General features: G+C 36.1%; 1 protein-coding gene and 1 pseudogene across 3 annotated transcripts; both read left to right on the forward strand.

The window, feature by feature from the left end:
• Positions 1–2,851, forward strand: LOC111377535 (annotated as a pseudogene).
• Positions 2,852–4,964: 2,113 nt separating this feature from the next.
• On the forward strand, positions 4,965–27,217 carry LOC111383591 (protein ARABIDILLO 1). 3 transcript variants are annotated; one of them, XM_023007711.1, is made up of 13 exons: positions 4,965–5,342; positions 5,479–5,538; positions 5,699–7,290; positions 7,526–7,849; positions 7,984–8,115; positions 8,999–9,126; positions 9,230–9,317; positions 19,230–19,324; positions 21,262–21,325; positions 22,381–22,556; positions 25,163–25,384; positions 26,457–26,541; positions 26,664–27,217. In XM_023007711.1, the coding sequence occupies exons 3-13, from the start codon at positions 5,950–5,952 to the stop codon at positions 26,838–26,840; spliced, it is 2,832 nt and encodes a 943-aa protein (XP_022863479.1). In that variant the 5' UTR covers positions 4,965–5,342; positions 5,479–5,538; positions 5,699–5,949; the 3' UTR covers positions 26,841–27,217. The 3 variants fall into 3 exon arrangements, with proteins under 3 accessions (XP_022863479.1, XP_022863485.1, XP_022863476.1); XM_023007717.1 differs by lacking the exon at positions 5,479–5,538 and having other exon boundaries at positions 7,526–7,684; positions 7,763–7,849; XM_023007708.1 differs by lacking the exon at positions 5,479–5,538.
• The last annotated feature ends 316 nt before the right edge of the window (positions 27,218–27,533 follow it).

Below are 27,533 nucleotides of genomic sequence, written 5' to 3' on the forward strand. Positions count from 1 at the left end.
ATGCTGCAAACTTTCTATGTGAAAAGAATAAATGGTGTTTACATGTTGCTTTTAATTCATAGTTTTGCTCATTCCTGCTTAGCCTTGGGTGGGTAGGGCCAGTTTCAATAGAATAAGAATTGTTGGCCATGATAGAACAATGATATCATATGTTCTCTGTATGCAATCCAAGTTAGTCCCTTTGTGCTTGACATAATCATATGTTAAAAATTTTGGAGTAGTTATGAAAGTAATATGTTAGTCCAGAGGTTTTCATAATCTTCTTGAGTTTCTAATTCATTTTCATTACACTCAATTGTATAATTTATTTGGCATAAATCTTTCAGGCTATTTAGCATTTGGATTGTTTTCTAATCGGAAAAATCACATAGTGCTTTTTGCTTACATCGCAATTTGAAGAATAATGGGTATCATTGATAAGCTTGATCAAATACTACTAAATCTATTCTTACTCCTCTTCATTTGATTTTCTCTTTTGACGTTCAGTTGCTTATGCACAGCTTCGCATGGCTAGAAAACAGGCTAAAAATGTCTTGCACTTTGAGGAGAATGTAAGGCGGAGACTTCTATTGTTTTTTTCTGGTTGGCCTGGGCATATCTCCAGCTTTGCCATCCTCTGGAAAGACAAAAAACCAAAATCCTTGTGATGAAAAATGCTTACTAGAACAGAATAAGCGAATACAGAGAGAAAATAATGCTTCTGAAGACTTCCCTAATTTTGTTAGAGAAGGTTTGTACTGTCCTTGTAACTGTGTTAAAGGTGGAACTTTTTGACAGTAACTTGTTCATAACCATCTCTCCCCACTATTATTATTGAGCTCTATGATCTTTACGTTATTGTTTCTATCTGGTTCTGGTTTCACTATAAACATAGTGACATCGGATAAATATGTTAAACGTGACTTGGGTCTCATATTTTCGGACATTGCAGCTGGTACAGGTGATTGTCCAAAGGATGGTCAACAGGTTTTACTTGTTTCTAGAAATCTTACCGACTTTCTTTTCTCAGAGTTCATCACTGATTTTGAAGCTGAAACATAAAAAATGTATGTGTCTATTTGATTAAGGATAACTCGTCCTTTACAGTTTGCTTCAAATTATGGGTTTTTGTTTTGTTTCTGGTGTCTTCTCGGACCAAAAAAAGAGAAGTGAATATTTTAGAGTGCATTTTCAATCCCGTAGTGAAATGACTGATAATTTATGTGAGATTATGAAGAAGTTCTAGGACAAATTTGAATCATCTGTAGGCTCAGAATAATGAGCATTCACGGTGACGTTGCAAATTGTGAGCCTGTTTGGAGTGATTTTGATAATTGATTTTTTGACTGTTAGAAGAAAAGTGGGATCCACCTGTGAGAGAAGAAGTCAAATATGACGGCTGAAATAGTAAAATAATGGTCAAAAAATTAATTTTTTGGGTGAAAAAATCGCTCCCAAACAGACCCTGTATGTTTCTTCCTATATGTGATGATTTCTTCTGCTTTCTTTTCTCCAATTATAATGAGTCCGGTCGCCGTATTGATAGTATATACTTGCAAGGTTCTCCTGCAAAAGTCAGAATGACTACTAATGCATTAATTCCAGGTGAAAAAAAAAAGTTTGTAACCATTGAAAGTTTTATATTCTTTCTTATTGATAAGTAACTGAGAAAAAATTGAAACGTAGGGTTTGAAGAAGGAATCCGAGACATGAAACCCGTGGGAAAATGGAGTATAATTATTCCTCCAGAGCTGGGACGACCAGTAAGTAATTTGTCTTTCTTCACCCCAATATATTTAGCCATATAAACATTATTTCATTTTCTCTTTTTTCTTTCATAGACGCTAGTCTTGTTCTGTATCCCCAACTTGTGGAAAAAAATCCTGTCATGTGTTGAATTAGCTTCTTTGATTGTTAGTTTTTCATCCTCTGAGCTCTGAGCTTCCTAAGTTAAAAAAAGACGCGGACAAAAATTTTAAATTCCCGTTTATGTTGTCAATACTAAATAGTTTTAAACACTAGAATTAAAGCCCTTTCATCTAACGGTGCCATGTTGCTCTATTCGGTAGTTTGTAACTTCTTCTTCATTGATTCACATGATCAAATGAATGTCAGTTGCATTATCTCTCATTTCAGCCACTAGCTCTGATTCTTGAGCATTTATATATGCTTGCTCTGATCTTTCTATGAAGACATTGATAAATGTAACTACATAGTCCCGAATTTCTTAATGTGCATAAAAATAGTGTCACCAAATGACTTTTTGTAGCAGACTTGGAGGCAACAGTAGAGAGCTGTCTGAAATCTAAATCAAGGTTTAATCTTGAAGTTGATAAAAGCCAAGGCCACCTTAGAGAAATAAAAAAATGATTTCATATCGAAAAAACTTCTTCCAATTACTGACACATTTACAGTATGTTGTATAGGTTTAATTTTGCTACTTTTTCAGTATAACAAACAAGTGCAGAATTTTTCCGTGATAGAGTCCTCAGGAACCTGCCTCTTACCTTTACCTTAAGTACTTGACACATACATTGCTTTGAAAATGATAAGATGATAGCTTCTCCCTTCTCCGTCTTGGTAGATAAAAATGATATGGCTAATAGTAGTTGTTAAGAGTCTAGTCGCTTTGTATCTTCCCGTGTATATAGCAATGGAAAGAATGGATTAGCATAGAAGGATCTGACATCAAATTTATTGGGAAAAGGACTTAATTTATTGTTATTGTGGTTTGTTTTTTCATGTTCAACAGGTAGGACCTTCCAAGTTTTTCAGCTCAAAGTAGTTCGTAGTTTTTGACGTTGAATTACTAAGCATTCAAGATTGCAAGAGGAGGACCATTGGATTTTATTCTGATGTTGTGTGTAGCTGATCTTGGACGGTCTTCAGTCACGGGCTGACCCTTGATTACTCACTCAAATGCTGCATGACAACTAAACCCGAAGAGGAAGAACACCACTGAAGTGAATAACTAAGGCTATGTTTGATTGCACCACAATTCCATAGAAAATGGAAATCAAATTTCATCTTTCCAATTTTTTGTTGTTTGATTGGCAAAATTTTCCCTAGAATTCGAATTCCAACCTTTTATGCGATCTAAGCTAATTTTCATGTTTTCATTGAATTCCAATTCTCACCAAAATGGTGAGAATTGGAATTCTCGATTACTGTAGCACCTTTTTTCTTTTTCTTTTTTGTTTTTTTTGCTGCAAATTCTAAGAATTATTATAAAAAAAATATTTCCCTTTAAATGTCAATTTTCATGTAAAACAAACAATTTTATTTTATTTTATTTTATTTTATTTTTTTGTTAGCAATGGAAACAAATTCTAAGAATTATTGTAAAAAAATATTTTCATTTAAATGACAATTTTCATGTAAAACAAAGTTAAACGAACATCAAAAGATAAATAATTTTTTTGAAATTTTTGTTTTTTTTTTGTGTGTTGATAATGGAAACAAATTTCATCCTCAATACCAGTAAAATTTATCTCATTAATTGACAATTTTCATATAAAATAAAGCCAAACAGAGATCAAAAACACTTTTATTTCAACATTTTTCACATAGAAAATTATTCAAATCAAACACAATAATTTACAATTATCAGGAAAACAACTTTTAGACAATTCAATTCAATTCAATTTTATCTTTACAATCAAACGGACCCTAAATGAACTAGCAATGAGCCAATAAAACTACTAAACATGGAGTAGTATTTAAGACAAATTTTGTAATTAATTTTACTGCTCAAGCGTGGCAGGTCAGCCCGTCTAGATGAAGTAACGGCCCAAGTTTCCTTTCAATCTTAACACCTTGGCTAGTTTCACATCCGAGTCACTTGTATTTTATTCATCACTGTCTTAAGTGCAAGGTAACATTTATGGTCCGTTGAGCTTAGACGCTAACTAGTAGTCCATGAACGTCAATCGTGTGATACTGTCATCTTGTTGACTACTTGTAAAAATTATGTCCTTCCCTACTTTACAAAATAAAAACAATAAGCAAATTATTTTGATACCTTTTGACTATCCTACAATTGATGGTTTATTCATCCAATCAATTTTTTCTAAGGAAAAAAATGAATAATTTAGTTTCAAACGGGTAAATATGTATTGAATTTCACACTCAAAATAGGTCCAAAGGAAAATTATGGGAACATCAAATGAGTACTTGGAGAGCATGGCTTACAAGACAGTCAAAGTACAATTACCCATCTTGCGCCTTTAATTCTTCTGCTCTAAAAACGAAAACAAGTACCAAGAGAAAGATGCTAAGTAGTTTCGAGAAGGTATTCATTTACTTAAGTTAGGAACAAAGCAGAGATATGAGGATGATGAAAATAGCATAATTTTTGGATCAGTGACATACACATCTCTTACTTTGTAGCTCATGTTGTCACGTTTTGTATGTTAGTAAGAAGTGTGTGGACATTCTAATGCATTGTTGAGAATATTTACGAGCAATGTGTTGATTAAGATTCAAACTGTAATTATTGTGAATATATACGCCGATCATCTTATTTATAAATCTCACACGTTTTAACTCTTAAAAATCAATCATGTTACAAATACAGAATTTTTTGAATAGAAAATCTTATAGACAACATATGACACGACATCACTGAAAGATGAGAAAAAAAAGTCCAATAATATTTTGCTACATTACTGTCGGTACAAGTTTATACACCCTCTTATTGGACGGAACATTCATGATCACACCGAGGTTGTCGATCATCTAACTTTATTAGTAAGTATAAAAATTAGAATTCATTTGTTATGTTCATACTTTGTAATCATCGAATTTCAGTTCATTGACATTTTTCGTTTCGAAGTTATAAAAACACTAGATCGTTTTGACAAAAAGAAATTCAGATTGGAGGTGCAAATAATTGTACTCCAATAGTTGCCCTCTGTAAATGTTACAAATAATTGTTGATAATGTAGCATTAAGGTCCATTTCACCAAATTTTCCCCAAGGTAAATTTCTTACACTTGAACGCAACGATGAGAGACTTATTGTAGTCTGCGTGGAAGTGAGAGAGAGAGAGAGAGAAGCGTACAAGTGTTTTGAGGCTTTTGTTCTGCCTTCTTTGATATTCTTACCCTGAATTCTCTCCGACCCTTCGTCATCCCTGTCTTCTTTCTTCCTATATATACATATTTACATTTACATATTGCATATATATGTAAAGAATTGATTTTTACCTACATAGCTATATAGCTCTGTCTCAATCTATCTTTTGTTGCATCTGGGTATTATTGGGGTATGTTCAAGCTCCGTGAATGCGATTGTTCTCTTGAAAAGCAACGGAATTAATTGCAATACTGGATAATTAAAGGGTTTATTATAAGGCCCACGAGGTAAGAACGCTTAGGTTTGAAGTGAAATGCAATTTACTTTTACTCATCCTCGTGCATTTAAAATTATAGATTATGCTATCTCTAGCGTGAAATTTTATGAATTGTTTGAATATTGATATTCAATTCTTGTGTACAGATTTAGATTGTGGGTCTACTTAAGAATTCCACGGGATTTAGATTTTTTCGAGGCTAGAGGGTATTCATTTTAATCATTTCTGGAAGCTTTACTGGTTTCAGGCTTTTTGTTCATCAGTTCTTTTTTTCCCTTAAATATTGATTATTTGATGTGCAAAGGATGCTTGCTTATAGGATAGTTTGTGGTGGACCCCTAGTTATTTGAATGTTTTTGGTTTCAGGTAATAGGAAATTAGTCTAGAAGATCAGCCTCGTCTTTGAAATCAGTTATAGAGTGGAATCGATACTGCAATATTAGTTTCTGGTTTTCATGGTTCATAAATCAAGTCGAAGGTCAGTGCTTTGAAGATAGTTTATCAGGCTGCTAACATACATTAGCTTTACTACTGAGTTCAGAGTTGTGGTGCTGGGCATCATTTCTGGCTTAGAAATCTTGGTGTAGTAATAGTTTTTGTGCCTAAACCGTTGAAGTATGACTAGAAGGGTGCGGAGGAGGGTTGCAAGGAGGGGCAACGAGAAAGTGGATTGCCTGGAGATTGATGAGAATTTGAGTTTGGACAAGAAAGGGGTACTTGATTGGATCAGGTTACCTGATGATACAGTAATTCAGCTATTTTCATTTCTGAACTATCGTGACCGAGCTAGCCTGTCATCAACCTGTCGCTCATGGAGGATTCTAGGTAAATCTCCATGTTTGTGGGAGGCATTGGATCTGCGGCCCCACAAGTGTGACACTGCTGCTGCTGCTTCACTTGCCCCTCGGTGCCAGAATCTTCAGAAGCTTCGGTTCCGTGGTCTTGAATCTGCCAATGCTATTATAAATCTTCGAGCTAGGAATTTACGTGAGGTTAGTGGTGACTGTTGCAAGAAAATGACTGATGCTACCCTCTCCGTGCTTGCAGCCCGACATGAAGCATTAGAGTGCCTTCAGATTGGGCCAGATTTCTGTGAAAGGATAAGCAGTGATGCAGTTAAAGCAGTGGCAATTTGTTGTAGACATCTGCAGAAACTTCGGCTCTCAGGTATTCATGAAGTATATGCAGATGCTATCAATGCTTTGGCAAATCATTGTCCAAATTTAATAGAGATTGGATTCATTGACTGTCGGAAGGTTGACGAGACTGCCCTGGGTAATGTTGGATCAGTTTGCTTCCTCTCAGTTGCCGGTACGACTAATATTAAGTGGAATATAGTTTTACAGCCTTGGAGTAAGCTGCCTCACTTGACAGGCTTGGATGTTTCTAGGACTGATATCACCGCCAGTACTGTTTTAAGATTGTTTTCATCCTTCCGTAGTCTGAAGGTTTTGAGTGCCTTGAGTTGTCCAGCACTTGAGAATGATGCCACTTTTGTTTCCAACAACAATCACAAAGGTAAAGTGTTGCTTGCTGTCTTCACGGACATTCTTAAAGGAGTAGCTGCCTTATCTGCCGATACTACAGAGGATGAGAGAAATGTTTTCTTGAATTGGAGAAAGGTTAAAACCAAGGATAGGGAATCAGAGGAGATCATGAATTGGCTGGAATGGATCCTTTCTCATTCGCTTCTACGTGTTTCTGAGGGCAATCCACCAGGTTTAGATAATTTCTGGCTCAACCAAGGCTCAACTTTGTTGCTAAGTTTCATACATAGTGCCCAGGAGGAAGTTCAAGAAAGGGCGGCCACAGCTCTTGCAACATTTGTTGTCATTGATGATGAAAATGCTAGTATAGACACTGGAAGGGCCGAAGCAGTTATGAGAGATGGTGGCATACGCCTTCTCCTTAATCTTGCTAGGTCATGGCGGGAGGGTCTTCAGTCAGAAGCTGCTAAGGTAAGATGTCTACTACTATTGCTATTGTAACTTGTAAGCTAGCAGGCTTATTTCTTATGTTCACATTGCTCGAACACTGATTGGTCCCTGTTGTTCACCTTTTCTAGTAACTTTTTCCTTACTCTTGTTTATCCGAAAGTTAAAATAATAATTAATCAATATTCAGCAGATCATCAAGCTTTATCATTACTTACAGTGGGCAAAACTCGATTCATATTTTTTCTTAAATATGTAGGCCATTGCAAACCTGTCGGTGAATGCTAATGTTGCAAAAGCTGTGGCAGAGGAAGGAGGGATCAGTATTCTTGCGAATCTTGCCAGGTCTGTCAATAAATTAGTTGCAGAAGAGGCTGCCGGAGGACTGTGGAATCTTTCTGTTGGTGAAGAGCACAAGGTTGTTTTTTTGTTATTTTACATTTTCATACGATTTCCTGCTTTATTTTTAAAATTTGATAGTTCAGATTTCTTCCAGGGTGCTATTGCTGAAGCTGGTGGTGTAAAGGCTTTAGTTGATCTCATCTTCAAATGGTCAGGGTCCACTGGTGGTGAAGGAGTTTTGGTATGAGCTAGATGCGTTTAAGTTCCTGTTTGTAACTTTTACCTGTGTTGTGTGCTATAAAAGCAGATCCTTTCAAAAGTGAGTTATTTTATTGGTGCTCAAGGGGGCTGAGTTTGGTTCTTTGTGTGTTTCAGGAACGTGCTGCTGGAGCATTGGCAAATTTGGCAGCAGATGATAAATGCAGCATGGAAGTTGCTTCAGTGGGTGGTGTCCGTGCTTTGGTGACACTTGCTCGAAATTGCAAGTTTGAAGGAGTGCAAGAGCAGGTAGTATTAAAATAGAGTTTTAAAGATTGAGTATCTCATACGTGTTAACCACCATGATTTTGAGAGTCTGTTTTACTATCTCGTAGTTAGGACAACATGGTCAGATAGCAAGGGCAGGAAGCTTCAAAATACAGTAGGAAAAAATGCTTATTTCTTATGTGTTAACCATCATGATTTTATCAGTGCTAATAGTAGTTAGGACTTAAATTGATAATGGTTCCATGCTAGAATTGATTCAATAATCAGGATGCTAGGATCAGGTTGTCAGAAGCCACCAGAATATACGCCCATCATTTCATGTGCTATATCCATGCTGCTTTTTCAAAGGTTCATCATTAATTTTGTTTTTGGATGTGTCATCTTTTGCTGTTTACTTGCATGAATGTTCTACTCTGTACATCTGTCACTATACGTCTTTTCCTAAATAAGATGCTAGTTTCAATGTGAGAATTTATAATTACACTCTGGACAAACTGTTTTGAAGAAATTAGGTCGTGGGAGTAGCTGTCTAAGTTCTCTGTCATATGGTGCACAAGAGCATAAATTATTAAATTGTATTTATTTGCATTAATCATTAAATTTGCACAACTGACCATGCATATTTTCTTATGTGCTTTTCAGAGGGCTATTTCTTGTATTATGTTGGCCAATCTTTAACCTCTACACTATTTGAAGCAATTGTTATAATATTTTCAATGCATATTCGCTACATATCGTATTCATTCTCTTGTACTAGTGTGAAAGGGTATTGCAAATCAGTTCTTTACTAGATGCTACAACATGGGTTTTTTACCTTCAGTTGCTCTTCAATTTGTAAAGATGTTCATATGGAAGCAAAATTGTATCCAGCTTCTGACTAATGTCCCATGAGATTATTATCCAGGCAGCTCGTGCCTTGGCAAATTTGGCTGCCCATGGAGATAGCAATGGTAACAATGCTGCTGTTGGACAAGAGGCAGGATCTCTTGAAGCTCTTGTACAACTCATCCGCTCTCCTCATGATGGTGTTAGGTTGTGTATTTTGCTGTTGTCTTGGGCAATTTCTATGTTTTTTGGGAGAATATTTGTGGCCTGTAAGAAAGAAAATATAATGCCATTATTCGCTGATGTGTAGGCAAGAAGCTGCTGGTGCATTATGGAATTTATCCTTTGATGACAGAAATCGAGAAGCCATTGCAGGAGCTGGTGGCGTTGAGGCATTGGTATGGCAGTCTTCTTCTTGATCTTAAATTGTCTTTGTGACAACATCTGTAGCTAACATGTTATGCTTCATAATTAAAATTAGTTTACAAAAAATTATAAGATGTCTTGAAACAACTTGTGAGTTTTATAGAATTCAAAAATATCTGAAAATCATAAAATTCATCAAGAAGGCATAAAAGTTCGTTACAGAATTGTGCTTAGGCGCTGTGGGTTTAAACTTACAACCACTTTCTGGAAACAATAATAAAATTTGGTCAGCTTTCACTGTTGCTTCTGCACGTTCACATGATGGTGAGTTATCTGAATTATGACCCATTTACGCTTTTTCCCTTCAAGTAGTCCTAAAAAAAAATATATATATATAACAAGAGGAGATATTGACCATTCATTGGAGTTGTTATATACATGTTGTATTCTACTTGAAGTAATTCAACATGCTGTAAGGTTAAGTAGTTATCACTTTTGTTGGTTTGGTGCTTAGTGTAGCATGCGGTGATTGGGTAAGATCTTCCTCTTCTACAATCGGGTTTCTACTGTTCCTGAAAACCTTACATTATAGTACTTTATAAGAGTCCAGTATCAGTAATTGTTATGGAGATTGAATAAATCCGCACAGGCCGTGTGATAACTTTTTATTTTTACACAAGACTACAAGTTTCAAGTTTTTGTTTTGTCTTCTGTTTTCTTTTCTAGTGCAGTATATGTATTTAATTCATGTTCTTTTCAGTAAGGTTTCCACTGTCAGCTCGAACGATGGACTTCTGAGAAATGGGTAGAAACTATCCGAAAAATCCAACCATATGTATATGCATGCACGCATGAGCTTGTGCTATCTATCTATAAGGCTATTTAATATATATTTGCATTTATAAGTTTATTATCCTTTCATATTTGCATGCATGCAGTTGGGCTGCGATGCGGCTGTTCTATCTGCCAGACTTCATATTGCTGGTGGTCATATCAATATTATATTTCTAAATTAGTCTGTGGAAATGATTTTGAAATCCTTCCATAAATTCAGCTGTTTTGCTTTTGAGTGCATTGAACCATCTTTATTTTCTGCCTGCCTTAGGAGACTGTCTAATTTTAACCAAGGGCTTCTTTGAAACTCCACAAAATAAAATAAACTGAAAAGACCAATAGAATACAACATGCATTATATGAGCCAGTCACTGTGACAATGTGTATGCCTATATTTCCTTGTTAAGTTTTCACAATTCAAGTGCACCTATGTGTATGTGATTTTGCATGTACATGCATGCACTGGAAAAGTGGGTTAAAGATTTTGGTCCCCTTGTAATTTTCACTCTTTACTTCTTGGGGAAACAAAGTTTTCAGTCTTGTGGTTGCATGCATATATTATTTGCCACTCCCATCTCTATGCTTGTGCCAAGCATTATATGCTTGATTGCTTGTGGATTTGCCTGAATCACTCTTCCCTGCAAGTTGTCGCTGTCTATTAGTAGACATAATAACCTACAGGCAGGATGCCACAAACCAAACCTAAAGATCTGTTTGAGAACTTCAGAAATGGGCTAATTGTTTTTTGGACCAATTTGATGGGGCAGATTATCTAAGCATGTATAATTGTTCTTTGAACTAATGTCACGAGGTAAGTTATTAGGTGAAGAAAACGAGATTGAGAGAAAATTCTTATTCTTCAATATATCAAAAAATATTGATTACAGTCAGTATATATACACAGGATGAGTAATAAAAAAAGGAAACTAATCTTCTAAAATTGGAATAAAATTATTCTACCAAAAACTACAAGATTATAATCACTGATTGACTATAATTACTACATCTTGTCCCCTTTCCATACTTGGACCTTTTCTACACTCCCCCTCAAGTTGCAACTGTAGATGTTGATCATGTTCAACTTGCTAATAAGGTCGTCAAATGTTGGTCTGGGTAACCCTTTTGTAAATAAATCTGCGATTTGTTCTTTTGTAGGAATGTATGTCATACAAATGATCCTATCGTCCACCTTTTTTTTGATAAAATGTCTGTCCACTTCCACGTGTTTTGTTCTATCGTGTTGTACTGGATTGAGAGATGTTAATAGCTGCTTTATTATCACAATAGAGTTTGATTGGAAACTCTACTCCGACTTTTAGTTCCTCCAAGAGTTTCTTTATCCAAAATCCTTCACATATTCCTTGTGCAACGGCTCTAAATTCAGCTTCAACACTGCTTTTTGCTATCACATTTTGTTTCTTACTTCTCCAAGTTGTCATATTTCCCCACACAAATGTGCAGTAGCCAGTAGTTGATTTTCTGTCTTCTATGGATCCAGCCCAATCTGCATCTATGAATATTTCTACTCCTTTCTTTTGATGTTTTCCAAAGAATAGACCTTTTCCAGAAGTTCCTTTTAGATATTTGAGAATTTTATATGCTGCTTCCAGACGAACCTCTTTAGGAGAGTGCATATGCCGACTGACCATGCTGACGGCGAAAGCAATATTAGATCTAGTGTGTGAGAGCTAGATCAATTTACCGACTAATCTTTGATACCTGTCTGTTTCCACGGGTTTTCCAGTGTCCTTTTTCACTTTTCCAGCCTCAATAAGTGTATCACTTGGTTTGCATCTTAACATACCTGTTTCAGTTAGCAGATCAAGAATATATTTTCGTTGGGAAACACTGATACCTTTTTTTGATCTTGCAATTTCCATTCCTAGGAAATATCGCATTTGTTCAAGGTCTTTTACCTCAAATTCAGTTGCTAGGCACTTCTTTAATCTTTCTATTTTAGCTTTGTTGTCCCTTATTAGAATGATATCATCCACATAAACAATTAAGATAGTCTTTGCTCCATTTCCAGATTGATGGTGAAACATGGTGTAATCCGACTGCCCTTGTTGATATCCTTGAGTTTTCAGTACCTTTGCAAATCATCAAACCACGCTTTAGGTGACTGTTTTAGTTCATATTAGGATTTCTTGATTTTACACACTCGATTTTCGTCATTTAACTTGTTGAAACCTGGTGGTATTGTCATGAAAACTTCTTCTTCTAGTTCCCCATTAAGAAATGCATTCTTGATGTCTAACTGTTGAAGTGACCGGTTTAAATTCACTGCTAACGATAGGAGAACTTGGATTGTATTTAATATTGCCACTGGTGCAAATGTTTTTGTGTAGTCAATGCCTTATGTTTGAGTATATCCTTTGGCAACCAAATGAGATTTGTAACGTTTTATTGTCCCGTCTGTCTTGTACTTCACAGTGAAAACCCATTTGCAGCCTACAGGTTTCTTGCCTTTTAGCAGGTTTACTACCTCCCACGTTCCATTTTTCTTTAAAGCTTTTATTTCCTCGATTACCGCCTCTCTCCATTTGGGTGACTCCAGAGCTTCCTGAATGTTTCTTGGAATTTCTATTTTGTCAAGATTAGTAGTAAATGCACGAAATTCTGTAGATAGAGCACTATATGATATAAATTTTGAAATAGGATGTAAAGTACATGATCTGGTTTGTTTTCTAAGAGCAATAGGTAGATCATCACTTGGATTGTTGAAAGGATCTTTGTCAGTTCCTATCACCGGTTCCGACTCTCTTTTAGTTGTGAGGGTTTCATTACACTTTGATTTAGGCCTTTGTGAGTCCTTATCACTTTGCTTTTCTCCATTTCCTCCTGAATTCAAGTTTTCTTCTGTATATGGCACACTTGGAGGATTAGTATATGTGAGGTCAGATGGGAAGAGATCAAAGTCCAAGAATTCCTAATCGGAGAGCCGATCTTCGTTCAAGTTCTCCCTCTAAAGAGAAGGCTTCGGGAAGTAAGGCGTGGTTTCAAAAAAGGTGACATCGAGACTCACGAGAACCCGTTTCCCTAAAGGATCATAACATTTATAACCTTTTTGAGTAGGAAAGTACCCAATAAACACGCATTTAATGGCACGTGGTTCAAGTTTATTTCGGTGTTGGGAGTGAATGTGTACAAATGCAGTACTGCCAAACACTTTTAAGGGTAGATTTGAATTAAGATGGGATGTAGGGAAGCATTTTTGGAGTTATTTTAAAGGTGAGTCGAATGAGAGGGTTTGACTGGGTAGTCGATTTATTAGATAAGTAGATGTTAGAATTGTATCTCCCCAGAATGCTTTTGGAATATTCATTGTAAACATTAAGGCACGAGCTACTTCTAGTATGTGCTTGTTTTTTCGTTCAGCAACTCCATTTTGTTAGGGGGTATGGACACATGAACTTTGGTGGACTATTCCATATTTTTTTAAATAGTCTTGCAAAGCAGTGTTGAAATATTCTGTGCCGTTGTCAGTGCAAAGAATTTGAAGTTGTGTTTGAAATTGTGTCAGGATTATGGAGTGAAAGTTCATAAATACTGATCGAACATCAATTTTTTGTTTTAGTAGATAAACCAAACAGACTCGAGTGTGATCGTCGATTAATGTGACAAACCACTTTGTTTGGGTACGGTTAGGGATGCGGGAAGGTCCCCATAGATCACTGTGAATCATAGTAAATGGTTTGGATGATTTGTACATTGATTTCGGAAAAGATGTACGCTGATGTTTTGCAAAGTCACAATTTTGACATTGAAACTCAATAGGTGTTTTATTCATGAAAATTGAAGGACAAACATGTTTTAAATATTGTAAGCTAGGATGACCTATTCTATTGTGCCATAACAAGATTTCACTATCTCTAAAGGTAGATGTACATTGTAAAAGTTCACCTAGTGAACTCACATCGGCTTCCTTGAAGTAGTATAGTGTCTCGCATTCTTTAGCACCGCCAATCGTTTTCCCCGTTGAAAGGTCCTGAAAGACACAATAAGATGGAAAGAAATTAGAAGAGCAGTTGGAATTTTTTGTTACTTGACTGACAGATAATAAGTTACAAGACAAATTTGGAACATGAAGATCAGAATCCAATGTTAAGGACTCAGATATTCGAATACTCCCTTTTCCTGCAACAGATGAGAGTGAGTCATCTGCAATTTTAACACGAATGTTGCCAGAACAAGTTGAGTATGAATTGAATCGATGATACGAATCCATCATATGATCGGATGCTCCGCAATCAATAATCCAAGCATTTTTATATTTTGAAGTATTTAAGGCTCTAGGAAAGATACCTTTGTGGGCTAGTGAGCTAGAGGGACCTTTAGGAGAAGACTGACTGGAGGTTTGAAAACTCGTAAATAGTTGATAGAGTTGTTCCAGTTGCTCGGAATTAAATGTATTGTTTGCAGTTGGATTGTTTTTCGTTTCAACATGATATCCCCGCCTCCTCGAGTTTTGCTTAGGTCTCCAATCATTTGGCTTCCCATTAATTTCCTAGCACGTATCTATTTTATAACCCGACTTACGACAGTGCTCGCACCAAGGACGGCCCCGTTGTTTTTGGGTTGACTCATTTACAATTCCTTTTGAAAAGCCCAAACCATCACTTCCATTTGGAGGCCCATTAATATGTTCAAGTTCTGGCCCAATATTGGCCCATTACGTTTATGGCTTCCTGGCCCAGAAGATGTAATTTTTGGAGGTCCATTTCTCTTCCCAGCTAGGGCCGAAACTTCTCCAGAAACCTCCCTCATCATCACCTGCCAGCGAGCCTCTTTGCGACGCACTTCTGCAAAAACCTCTCGAGTGGATGGTAATGGGCAGCGTCCCAGAATTCGGCCTCAGACTTCGTCGAGTTCGCAATTCAGGCCGGTGAGAAATTCATAGACCCTTTCGTTTTCTTGCTTCTTCTTGTACAAGGTGATGTCGTTGGGACACTTCCATTCTTCTTCACTACAGAGGTCGAGGTCTTGCCAAAGAGATGTCATTTCCACGAAATATTCTGTAACATCTCTTGTCCCTTGTTTGGTCTGCCACAAGCGGGTTTTTAGTTCAAAGATTTGTGAAGCATTTCCGGCTTCAGAGTAGGTGTCTTTTACCGCATCCCATACATCCTTTGCTGGAAGAAGAAACAGATAGGTTTTCCCTATAGAGGGCTTCATCGAGTTCAGTAGCCAGGCAATTACCATAGAGTTTTCAGAGTGCCATTGTTGCTGCAAGGCTGTGTCGGCCGGTTTTTCGTCTCGCCGGTTAGGTAGCCCAGCTTTTCTTTTCCATCAATCACCAATTTTATCGACTGGGCCCATTCACGGTAGTTTTTCCTGTTTAATTTTTCAATAGTAAGCTGAAACGAGGAATTCTCGAATGCATTCTATTGAGGAATTACCCTGTGTTTCGACGCTTGACATTGTAGACGTAGAACTGTCGGCAAGGAATTCCGCCATAGTTTTCTAGATGAGAGCCCCTGGCTCTAATACCGTGAAGAAAACGAGATTGAGAGAAAATTCTTATTCTTCAATATATCAAAAAATATTGATTACAGTCAGTATATATACACAAGATGAGTAATAAAAAAAGGAAACTAATCTTCTAAAATAGGAATAAAATTATTCTACCAAAAACTACAAGATTATAATCACTAATTGACTATAATTATTGTCAGTAGAATATAATAATATATAGCATCAATATTTCTCTACGATAGTTTTCCAATAGTGTAAGATTATTTTCCTTTAATAATTGATTGTGTAATAATACACAATCTTTCCTTTTAAAGTTATTTTCTTTTAGGTTTATTTGTAGCCCTATAAATAGGGTCTTCTCCTTTGTAATATTCAGAATAGTTTATTATTTTGACATGGTATCAAACTTGTAAGTTTTTTGTTCCCCGGCAAGCGGTCAGTCAAATTTTCTTCTTGTCCAGATTCTTGGTATTATGAGTTAACCTAATAACTACAATTACGTTATCCTCAATTGCTCTTCGTGATTTCACCACCATCCATCCCACTAATATTTCTAATTTTCTGGCAAAACCCTCGAGCCTAAGTCAACTATCGCCTCTGCCGTTTCCGATTCCTCCACTTCCGTTGCCTTCCGCTATGATGGAAGCTTCTTTTTGCTGGAGATTTGACTGGGACTGTATATGTCTTTGGTATGAAGCAGTGAAGCCGGCAAAGAGCTGGACGCTCGATACAAAACCTCCAAAGAACTGTGTCAGAGGAAGGAGAAAGTGTATAGAACTGTTCGAGGGTCTCAAACTCCAATTTGAACTGAAGAACAAGACATCATTCTTGTGAACAGATTTGTTCTCCAATTCTGAAATCTGGATTTGACAAAAGGGGTTTTTGTTCTCAATGAGATCAACATGAGTCATCAGCATTCTTCTACAGGCAGGTCGTGTCTCATGTTGCTAAAATTGTGGGCAGTAGGTTAATAGATTGTGGGTTCTGTTGCTGAATTGTGGGCTAGGGCAGCAACAATTAAATATAATATTTTTAGGCTGATTAAATCAATTTTTTGGGGCTTGCCACAATATAGTTAAGTTTGAGTTTGGGCTCTTAATCTCTTAAGTTGGGCTGTTTGTTTCGGTTAAATTTTTTTGGGTTTTTTCATAGTGTGGGCCTATTATATGGGTCACTGAGTTTGGGTATTAATAGGAGAGTTTAGTTCTATCTAATTGGGTTGTTTTTGTTCATTTGGGCTATCGAAAATTTATTCTCTTGGAGCTTAGTTGGGCTAGGTGTTTTAATATAGGATTTATGGGTTGTTTGTTCTTGTTGCATATTTTTGGGCCTGCTGGGTTAGTGGTTATTGGATCGATCAATAAGTTGGATCTTCAACAATAGGTGGGTTTTTCTGGACTTCTGTTGGGTTTTATATAATCAGAAATATAAGGTTTATGCTACATGAAAAGTGGGTTTTCTGAAGGTATTCTGGGAGATTTCTGGCTATAGTGAAGTTTGATTATTGCTACCTCTCGATTATGGTTATGATTTACAGTTTTTTTTTTTTTTTTTATATGTTCTTTTCAACTGCTGGTATCTAGTACTTGTTACTAGAATCTCAAATATTGGTTAAGACAGCCTCAGATGGCATTGGTATCCAAGTGGTTGGATTTTGAAGCTCAATTTTTTGCACATTTGGATACTTGTTCCTCTATGTCATGCAATAGGGGAATCATATTTGGAGATCAGAAATTTGAATTTGATGGAGATTAATTTTGCTTGTGGTAATTCGAGAAATAGGCTGTTTGGTGGGATTTCTTTCAATTGCAACATTTTGGTCAGCTATATATTGCTGAATTTTGGCCGGTGTATTGGCGTTTGAGCTTTCGTCGGAACACGGATTATGTGTTCGACTGAGTTCTCCCGACAGATAGAGCTTATTGTGTGGGTCGGCACATTTCGTGAATTTCGTTTGAAAATTCTTCTTGGGGAGTGAGTTCTCAGGAGTATCCTTGGAGTGGTTGAATCTTCGATTCTTTTTGGTCATAACTCAGTCTTTTAGGTGTGGGTTTCTTGTGGTTGTCCACAGTTGACAGAATTTTTGTCAACGTGCGACTTTTGTGGTGGTCAATGGTTGACATACTTTTTTGTCAACGTATGACCCTTCGGTGCATCTAGTGTGGTGCGAGTATTCGGCATTTTGGTGATGATTTGTTAGCGTCATCAGCTTCTGGTTGGACAATGATTCTTTGCTGGGAATCATATCGAGTCTTGAATCAGTTCTTGGGTTTGAAGTTCAGCAAAGTTGAGTTCTTGGTTTATGGGTTCTACGAAAACATTGACTTGACAGCGCATCTAGTTCATGATTGCCAATTGATGCTTTTGCCAGCATCAATTTGAGGGGGATGTCAGTAAAATATAATAATATATAGCGTCAATATTTCTCTACGATAGTTTTCCAATAGTGTAGGATTATTTTTCTTTAATGATTGATTGTGTAATAATTATACAATCTTTCCTTTTAAAGTTATTTCCTTTTAGATTTATTTGTAGCCCTATAAATAGGGTCTTCTCCTTTGTAATATTCAGAACAATTTATTATTTTGACAATTACTACATCTTGTCCCCTTTCCATACTCGGACCTTTTCTACAGTAAAACTCAAAGAATTTTAATAACGTACCGGATAACTAAAATAATAACCCACACTAGTGGATTGGGGCTATACATGTGGTTGTTGTATATGTCTGTGCCCAAAATGATGGGACCAACCTTTTCTATTGCACTTGCAAACCAAGTAATACTATTTCAAAGTTGCACTAGTTTTTGTTCCTCTCTGGACCAATGCAAAAATAGCTCAACTAAAGGAAACAATGTTGAACGGTGCCCAGTTTTCCTAGACACGGGACACCTCTCCCATCCCTCCTCCTCCCAACCAAAAAAGGGAAAATGAATGAGAAAAATGGAAGTGATTGGTTTTATATTATGTGGTAGTTGTTGTCATCAATGACAAAATTATAGAAAACTTTTTGTAAGTGAGGTGCAGCAGTAACTTATTTCATGGCTAATGCCTTTCCCATAATTTTTTACTCATTTGATTAAATTGAAAATGCCTTCTCTTAGTTAACAAGTTGCGCATCAGTTACATTACCTACCTAGTATATGAGCATAGGGCATGTCTCCTCTTAGCATCAGTTGGTTATGATATGGTTACATTATCTAGGAAACCTGGTATCCTTAGTTGCTCATGGAGAAAGAGAATGTGAGAAAGAAGTATATAGAAATTGACAAGGACATAATCCTTTCTGTAGCCCAGATAACATTGTGGGTTTAAAGTTAATTATCCCATGTTGTGTTATCAATTTTAAGCAGGTATTATTGATTATGTCACCGATTTCCTACATCACATTTCTATGAATTGAAGATAACTAACTATTCGAAAATGCAAAAAGTATTACTTTCATTAAGTCGTCAATGTAAATTGCTTGGCATAAGACAATTCTGCAAAACTGTCTCTTTCGTGCAAATTTTTTCACACCTTTTCTTTTGGTCAAGTGTTATTCTCCGATAATTGTCAAATATAAATTAGTTTTTAATTCTGGAAAAGAAAAACTTTGATGTACACACTGACAGTTCAATCTTATGTGGTTGTAGGTAGCTCTTGCACGGTCCTGCTCAAATGCTTCTCATGGCCTTCAGGAGAGGGCTGCTGGTGCTCTGTGGGGATTGTCTGTCTCGGAAGTTAATAGGTATGAATGAACATCGAGCCATAGACTTGATTGTTATTTGCATGATACTACTGCTGCTATTGTTGTTCCTAGCCTCCTAGTTGTTGTGATAATAAAATTCAAAACAAAAGCTTGCACTGCAGCGTTTAAGTTTTGAGACATTCTATGGGCTCAACTCTGTTAATGGACTTAAGAGTTAAATGACTTGAATGAATCCACATTGTAGCTTGAGATGCAATTCAGAGCCAATATCCTGCTCAATCATCTTGGTCCCAGTTGATGGACTTTGTATTTCCTCCAAGAGTAAATCAGTCGTCTGCCATATAGCATTTCTATCCCAATTCTGGGGTAGCCAAAGAGATCCCACAAGGAGTGGGTTGCTTAATAGAGCACCTTCCTGGATGTTCCCAGCCAAGATAATAGTTTTTACTCCTTAGGTTTTTCACACGATTCTCAACTCTTACAGGTAAAGCATTGTAGGGTTCTCATCAGTGCTACATCTGCGAGTAATGATGAAAAAGAGTGGTCTAGCTTTGAAACTATACATTCCCTGTCATCTCTTCCAAGGAAAATAATTGTATTACCGTTGTTGATCAGGGAAGTTAACCAATTAATTAAGAACATTCGGGGCTACTATCTGTTTTCCATTTGAATTAATTCTGTATTTGCCAATTATTTAAATTGAAGCAATGGATATTCTCATTCCTTGTTTTTCCTGTTGCTTGGAACACGTATCTTCTTTAAATCAATCCCATCACACTATCTTTCCTGAAACCATGTACTAAGTCTGTGGGCATAGGATTCTTATGTAAGATAATGCACTTCTAGAACAGTGCATAATGAGTATACTTCAGAGGATATGCTCGAAGCATGTTACATCATATCTTCAATTTAATTTTACAGCAGGAGTTTTATCGACTTCTGCACAAAAGTTTACTGCCTTTATTGTGATGAAAATCCAACTTTTAATTTTTCTTGATAACATGTTCTTTGTAAAAGAACCTACTGCTCATAGGCTTCAGTAATATTTCGAACAACTGATTAGTTCTTACTCTCTACTGATTCACACACTAATCATTATAACTAACATGCCCACTTGCATAAAAGCAATGGTGACAATTGATTGGCAGCTGCCTCTGATTTTCTATGTCTAATTGTTCCAAACTAAATAGACAGAAGAATATAAAAGATAATGTGGACTTGACCAGAAATTGTTTGACCATTTGGAGAATGGGGCTTTGTTTGATTCCCATTTTTTTCAAAATACATTTTTCTCTCTTTTTTTCAACCACACGTTCTTCATTAAAATAATATTACACATAAATTAAAAACTTTTCCTTATTTTTCAACCACAAATTTCCCATCAATCTACTATTCTAAAATACATTTTTTCATAAAAATGGGGTTCAAACACCCTCTGGATGAAATTTTCTTATCAGGGAGAACATAAAGAAAGGTAAATGCGGCACTTAAGATTTAAGAAAGAAGGATATAGTGGTATGTATTTATATCTGTTTATGTATCATCATATTCTTATCATATTATGTTCAATGATGACAGTTTTGAGCTCAGAGTTTTGTCAAGCGAGGTCTGCAGATGCTTTCACGTAGGGAAAATAAACTGCTTTAGCTTCACCTTTCTTTCATTACCAAAACAAAATACATACACAATTCTCTAAATGGAAAGACGAAACTTTTATAGCAAGAAAGAGTAAATCGTGAGAAACAATATTTAGCAGGTGTTCAGTTACTAATGATATTCCTACACATCAAATTGCCGCATCTGTGGGTAGGCTTGATTTAGACCAGTGAGTTTGCTGTTTGCAAACAGCTACCCACTTGTCCTTTTTTTTCATGTTCAATTAATTTGTAGATCGTGGTTGCCACTATCATTGTATAGGTTACATTTGCCCACCACCTAGAAATTTATGTATCACATATATGTTTCTTTTTTGATAGTATTGCGATTGGCCGTGAAGGAGGTGTGGCACCACTAATAGCATTGGCACGATCAGATGCCGAGGTAAACATTTTATTTGTGAATCTTCACTATTATCTTTTCATTTGTCTCTTGGCTTCTTGTTTGTGCAAACATTCTATGGTATTTGCTCTCTCATACATGACATCTGGTCATTTGTTTAGTTCTTAATCAACTTGAATTTAGTTTGCACTTGAATTTTAACAATGCCTGCTTTTGTTTATTTATTTTTAATCTAATATGATCTTGAAACTAATTCAATTGTTCTTTAATCAATGATTTCCTTCTTTTCATTCTGCAGGCCTCCGCAAAAATACCCTTAATGCCACTCTAAACTTTTTTGTGCAGAATCTTTGTTACTTTCTTTTTTTGCTTTGTGGACTGCTAAAATTCTTGTTTTCGAGTCATACTCTATTTATTTTTATTCATATCAGACTAGTTTAAACAAATCGATATCTTCCTCTTTTAACGAATTTAGTTACACTGTAGTGCTAATTAAGTTAATAGCGAAAGGAATCATTTTTAGCTTTGGTGTTTAAAAATAACAAAAAGTGATAAATTGATGGGTCATCCAATCACCAATTCATTTAACTTACTTTGTAATGCAAGCCCAGTTAATGGGTTATAACACTTCTCTTTTTTAATAAATATTAAGCAATAAATTATGTCGACTTGTAATTATACTGGAAGAACAAAAACAGGTATGACCTATTATATTATTTATTATAATATTAAAAAGGTTCTCTTCAAATATTCCTTTTATGTGCTCGATTCTTCCTGGATACTGCAAGAGGTTCTCTTCTATTTCTGTCAAGGATCAAAGTTCCAGGAAAGTTTGTTTCTTGCAGCAGTTTACAGTGGTTACCTAAATTTCATGGCTATTAACACCTTCCATCCAGAATTTGCTTGTAATTTTAGTGGGTTTGTTATTCATGGACTATATGTATCATAGTATACAGCTTCACGTATGAATAACTCTTTTCATCCTGAATGCACTGTTATGATGCTTGATATGCCACTTATTCTTGTAGATGTAGTCAAGATTTTCTTTTTAATAAAGTGGGATGTGGATTAATCTTTATGTATTTATCCACTTTCAGGATGTCCACGAGACTGCTGCAGGAGCTCTTTGGAATCTTGCTTTTAATCCTGGCAATGCTCTTCGTATTGTAGAGGAAGGAGGGGTTCCTACTCTAGTTCATCTCTGTTCTTCTTCTGTATCAAAAATGGCACGATTCATGTCTGCATTGGCACTGGCATACATGTTTGATGGAAGGTACCTGTACCTCTTCTTAATTCGGACATCTTTACTATTCACGTCTGTTTGTGCACTGGAATACATGGTGCCCGTATAAGATTTATCTACATCTGCTAAATTTGTTTATTTGCCATTAATGTATGCTGATGCTACAAAAAATAGGGAATCCATCTAAAGAGCCTAGTCAACAAAGTTTTAGTTTAAATGGCCCAGCTCTTTCAAGTTTAAGAGGCCTCAATTCGTGAAGAAAAATCTTAAATACTTCTAATTTAAAAAGGCAAAGGTCCATTTTGATGAGCATAACAAAACAACACTCTGCCATTTCATGAATGGTCCAAAACGGCAGTATGCCATTTTATGAAGAGCTTCGCTCTTCACAAAACCGCAGAGTGCTGTCTTGATAGCTCTTCCCAAAATGTTAAGAGCGTCATATTGATATCTATAACAAAACGTCGCACAACCGTTCTGAAAACCTAAACTGATTTATTCAAATCAAAAACTCTAAAAATTTTGTATAATTCAAAATAAAATGTAAAAAGAAATGAATAAATGCAATTAGAGTTTACCTTGGATTTAAAGTAAGTCGTTGAAGAAAGGAGATGCAACAATACTATTTAATTAATAATGTTACAAAGCAAGGTAATGAAGTTGGAAAATTAAAAGTTCTTTGTAGTGAACATGAAATGAGTGCAGAAGATAGAAGTTTGTATGTTTTTTTTATTTTGAAGTTCAAATGAGTGAAGAGGTATAAGTTTTGTGGAGTTTAATTCCCACCCAAAATTCAAAGAGAAAAATGAAGGGTTTGATCTTTGTTTTTATCTAAGGACATTTTAGACAAAACATTATTAGTTTTGGTCAAAGGCCATAATTATGAAGCATCAAACTAATGAACTAAATCCCAATTGAAAAATATTATTACACATCAAAACTTTCCTGGAAATCATTTGGTCATTATGCCTTGTAAAAGGTGAAAAATTTGTGTATGAAATCTTTCTCATTGCATTTACCATCTTCTCCAATGAGCTCGTCTGTTACAGTAATTGCATCCAATGGAAGTTCTTCCTTTTGCTCTACTGAACCAAATATCATGATGATATGTAGATGGGTCTACAAATAAAAATCCATAGGCCATTTTAGAAGTTGAATGGAAGAACAATGCTTCACGCTAAGACAGTCTCTCTCTTTGAAGTTCACTTTTGTCGTAGTGTGTCCATTCACCTTTATATCTATAGAATACACTATCTAGGAAAATTTTATATCTCCTGGGACTTGTCATATCTTTACAACTATGACTATTTCAATATGTATGCTAACTTTATGTTTCTGTAAACTTAATTGTTACCCAAGCCTGGTACTTAAAACATTATAAATCTGATTACCTGGAAAGTATTGACAAGTCCAGTGTTCCTTGGACCAATAATGTAGTCTGTCTTAATTCTAACCATTTGGAACTTACTTACCATTGAGTTCTTAATTCGCACCGGGTTTTCTGCCCCATCAAAGTTATAAGAACCAAACACAAATATTAACAAAGTGCATGCAGTAGAAGAGATGAGAAAAAAGAATTAGCTTCACTTTTATGGAGAAAAAGTATGAACAGTTTTAGTTTCTTTAGGTTTTTTTATTTTCGATAGTTAGAAAATGATTTTTACCTTAAATAGAAGAAAAAATGGTTTGCAGCTATCATTTTGTCAACTTCGAGTTTATCATTCAATATATGAAAAGTTCAGTCAAGATGGCTGTGAAGCTATTTGATGTTTAGGCCCCGTTTGTTTCTCATTTTTATCAAAATACCTTTTTCCCTCTTATTTTTAACCACACATTCTTCATTAAAATAATATTACACGTAAATCAAAAAAAATTTCTTATTTTTCATCCACACATTCTCCATCAATCTACCGTTCTAAAATTCATTTTTCCATAAATAGCCTCTTAATATTAATGGGAAAATTTGTGCATGGACATGGTGTCTAAGACACGGGTCCAAGAATGTTTTAATACATTCTACTCTGTTAAATGCAATTGGTAATTTAACATGCTAATGCTGCATGGCAGGATTCTCAGTTCAAGTGTCAGCCATCAATTATTGGTGTGTATAGTCTGTTCTGCACATTGTGGGTCATGTTGTAATTTTAATAACACAAATTCTTTGCTCGCTATCTGCTCTACTTTTTGGACAAGCAGATACTTCCATTCTAGACTAAGATTTGCATTTGAATTGGCATATTGAAGCTGTACAACACTTTATAATATGTTTGTTACGAGTTGGAGCGCCCAATACATTTTGGTAACAATTTCTTTTAGAGGTACATTATTTTCCTAAAGGACTATTAAATAGTTTCATGTGCACTGAGCGCAGATGCAAGGAATGGAGTGGATGCAGACTCAGTCCTTGGCATTAATGCTTGAGTGCCTTGATGTTTAATGCTTGAGTGCCTTGATGTTCAGACTGCTAGTTTCCTTTTGTTTGTATAGACATTGTTTGTATTGGATAGGTTCGAATACACATGACAATGTGGTGGCTTGTTATGGTGATGGAATTTATTCTTCTATTGCTGCTTCTTTTTCGGTGCCTTTTCTTTTGGAAAACTGGAGGCATTGAAAAATTGTGTGTTGTGTTGCAGAATGGATGAAATTGCCCTGACAGGGACATCCACAGAAAGCACTTCTAAGAGTGTAAGCCTTGACGGTGCTAGGAAAATGGCTTTAAAAAACATTGAAGCTTTTATCCTGACCTTTTCTGACCCACAAGCATTTTCTGCCGCTGCCGCATCATTAGCTCCTACAGCACTGACACAAGTGACAGAATCTGCTCGGATTCAAGAAGCTGGTCATCTAAGATGCAGGTTCCTCTCTCTCTCCCAAGTTGCAATTGCATCTTGTTTTACTAGTTGTAACATTTGCAATTTCCTCTTTAATTCATCACTGCCTTTACAAGAATTGCTGATAGGCAACTAGGAGTCTGGCACCATGAGAAATCAACTTGAGGCATTTATTTACCTATGTACTTTACCATTGAGTTTCAGAAATTCACTATATTCTAGTTTGCTGTTAAAAATGCGGATAGTAACATATTTCTTCATCATCAAAGCTGATTTTTGGGGAGTACGCTACCTTGATAAGTTCAATATTAGCAAAAGATGACTCATTTAACTATTCTAAATTGTATGGATTCTTATTTCCTGAGCACCGCCCTGCCCCCCCGCAGCTGGAATCTGACATGACATTTTTACCCTTCTCATATCGAATTCGGAAGCATTGAGTCAATCTTCTTCCTTATATATGTGTGTTGTGATTTTCACGAATCCCTGTAAAGTTGCAAGTCTTGCTGAATCCTACATATTCCACCCTTGCTGTGTGATCTAGTGAGCTTTTTGATCATATAAATAAGTGCGACTGTGTAAGCTGTTTTTGTCACGTGCTGAGGTTGATTTAAAACGAGAATTTTGTAAACTGACACATTTAGTTGATAAGCTCTAAGCAAAAATGATAAAAGCAATTTTAGGGGAGAAATTCTGGTTGTAAAAGGTGCTAAAGTTAAAGCGGATTGGTGGTTTATGTATTTGATGTATTACCATTTGCAAATAGATGCTGACATTCACCAGCCATGTTTCATGTATTCCCAGTGCTCAGTCCTGGATTCAAACGTATTGCTAAATACTTGTGTTTGTTCACACGGTAATCCCAAATCACAATACGCAAGTTTTTTTTCTCTCTGATTTTCTAACAAGTTACCTCTGTCCGAAAAGACGTAGGCATACATAATTTTATTCCCTTCTTAAAAGATCTGTTGTTTTATTCCTCATGTAACGTAAATTATAGTTTCCCTTAATTTTCTTGGGGGGTTTTTTGGCTTCATTGTCTAACCATTTATCTATTACGCTTCCAACTTCTGCTTGATGCATTTATTTTCCTCAGTGGGGCTGAGATTGGAAGATTTGTTGCAATGCTACGAAATCCTTCTGCTATACTAAAAGCATGCGCCGCGTTTGCTCTTCTTCAGGTAGATGATTCCTCTCTTTTTCTCAACATCGTCGCATACATTTTATGCTACACAATGATCTGAAACTGTACATTACTGATCTCTCTACATTTGGTTAACGCAAATCATTGCATTTATTGTAGTTTACCATCCCTGGTGGCCGGCATGCACAGCATCATGTAGGTCTTCTGCAGAATGCTGGAGCACCAAGGGTGCTGCGTGTGTCAGCAGCAGCAACAGGTGCTCCGCTGGGAGCCAAAATTTTTGCACGCATTGTTCTCCGAAATCTGGAGCAACATCACACGGGATCTTTGGTCTGACGAGTATCTGATAATCACAATTCCACAGGAATGGATGTTTGAGTGATCGAAAAAAATGGTACGGGAAACAGTCTCAATTTATCACTGTAGGTCCAATGGATTGCCTTTGAGCTTTCACCTTGTTGGTTTTCTTGCTCTATATAAGCTCTTCCTAAAGAGCTTGCAATTCTGCCACCAAATAAGATTGTTAGCATAGTTTGTGTGATTTTTTCTTCTACACTTTTCAATATTTCTCATTTCAGTTGTAAACATGACATTTGTGCATATGCTTTTACCTTGTGAAACTGGAACTGGAAACTTTCTGGGCTGCTACTGTTTTGATGTTAAGACTTGCATCACATTCTAGGTGCCTCGTTCGATGGCTTTTGCCAGCTTCTCACATGGGTTTCTTTGGGTGCAGATTTTTCTACATTTAATCATCGTGTTTTTAATACTTCTGCATTGCTTTAACCTCATATATAGTATATTTCTTTGAATCACGAGAAGTACAGAAAAAAAAATGAAAAAAAGAAAAAAATCATCTTCAAACAAGCAGATTTTTGTTTGTATAAACGGTACTTCAAACTTGGAACGAGCATGAGATAATTAATCATGGGTGGATTGGCTTTCATTGGACACTCGGTGAGTCAACCATGTACGGCATTAGATGACAGTGGCATAATAATATCATATTTTATGCTAAATTCACCGCAC

The sequence above is a fragment of the Olea europaea genome, chromosome 3 (assembly GCF_002742605.1).
Source record: "Olea europaea var. sylvestris chromosome 3, O_europaea_v1, whole genome shotgun sequence".
NCBI classification, from domain to species: domain Eukaryota; kingdom Viridiplantae; phylum Streptophyta; class Magnoliopsida; order Lamiales; family Oleaceae; genus Olea; species Olea europaea.

Excerpts from the sequence above, each read along its gene's own strand:
- LOC111383591 (XM_023007711.1), top strand. The coding sequence starts at position 5,950 with ATGACTAGAAGGGTGCGGAGGAGGGTTGCAAGGAGGGGCAACGAGAAA. Across the intron at positions 9,318-19,229 it reads CTGGTGGCGTTGAGGCATTG|GTAGCTCTTGCACGGTCCTG; the intron begins GTATGGCAGTCT and ends ATGTGGTTGTAG. Across the intron at positions 22,557-25,162 it reads GCATACATGTTTGATGGAAG|AATGGATGAAATTGCCCTGA; the intron begins GTACCTGTACCT and ends GTTGTGTTGCAG.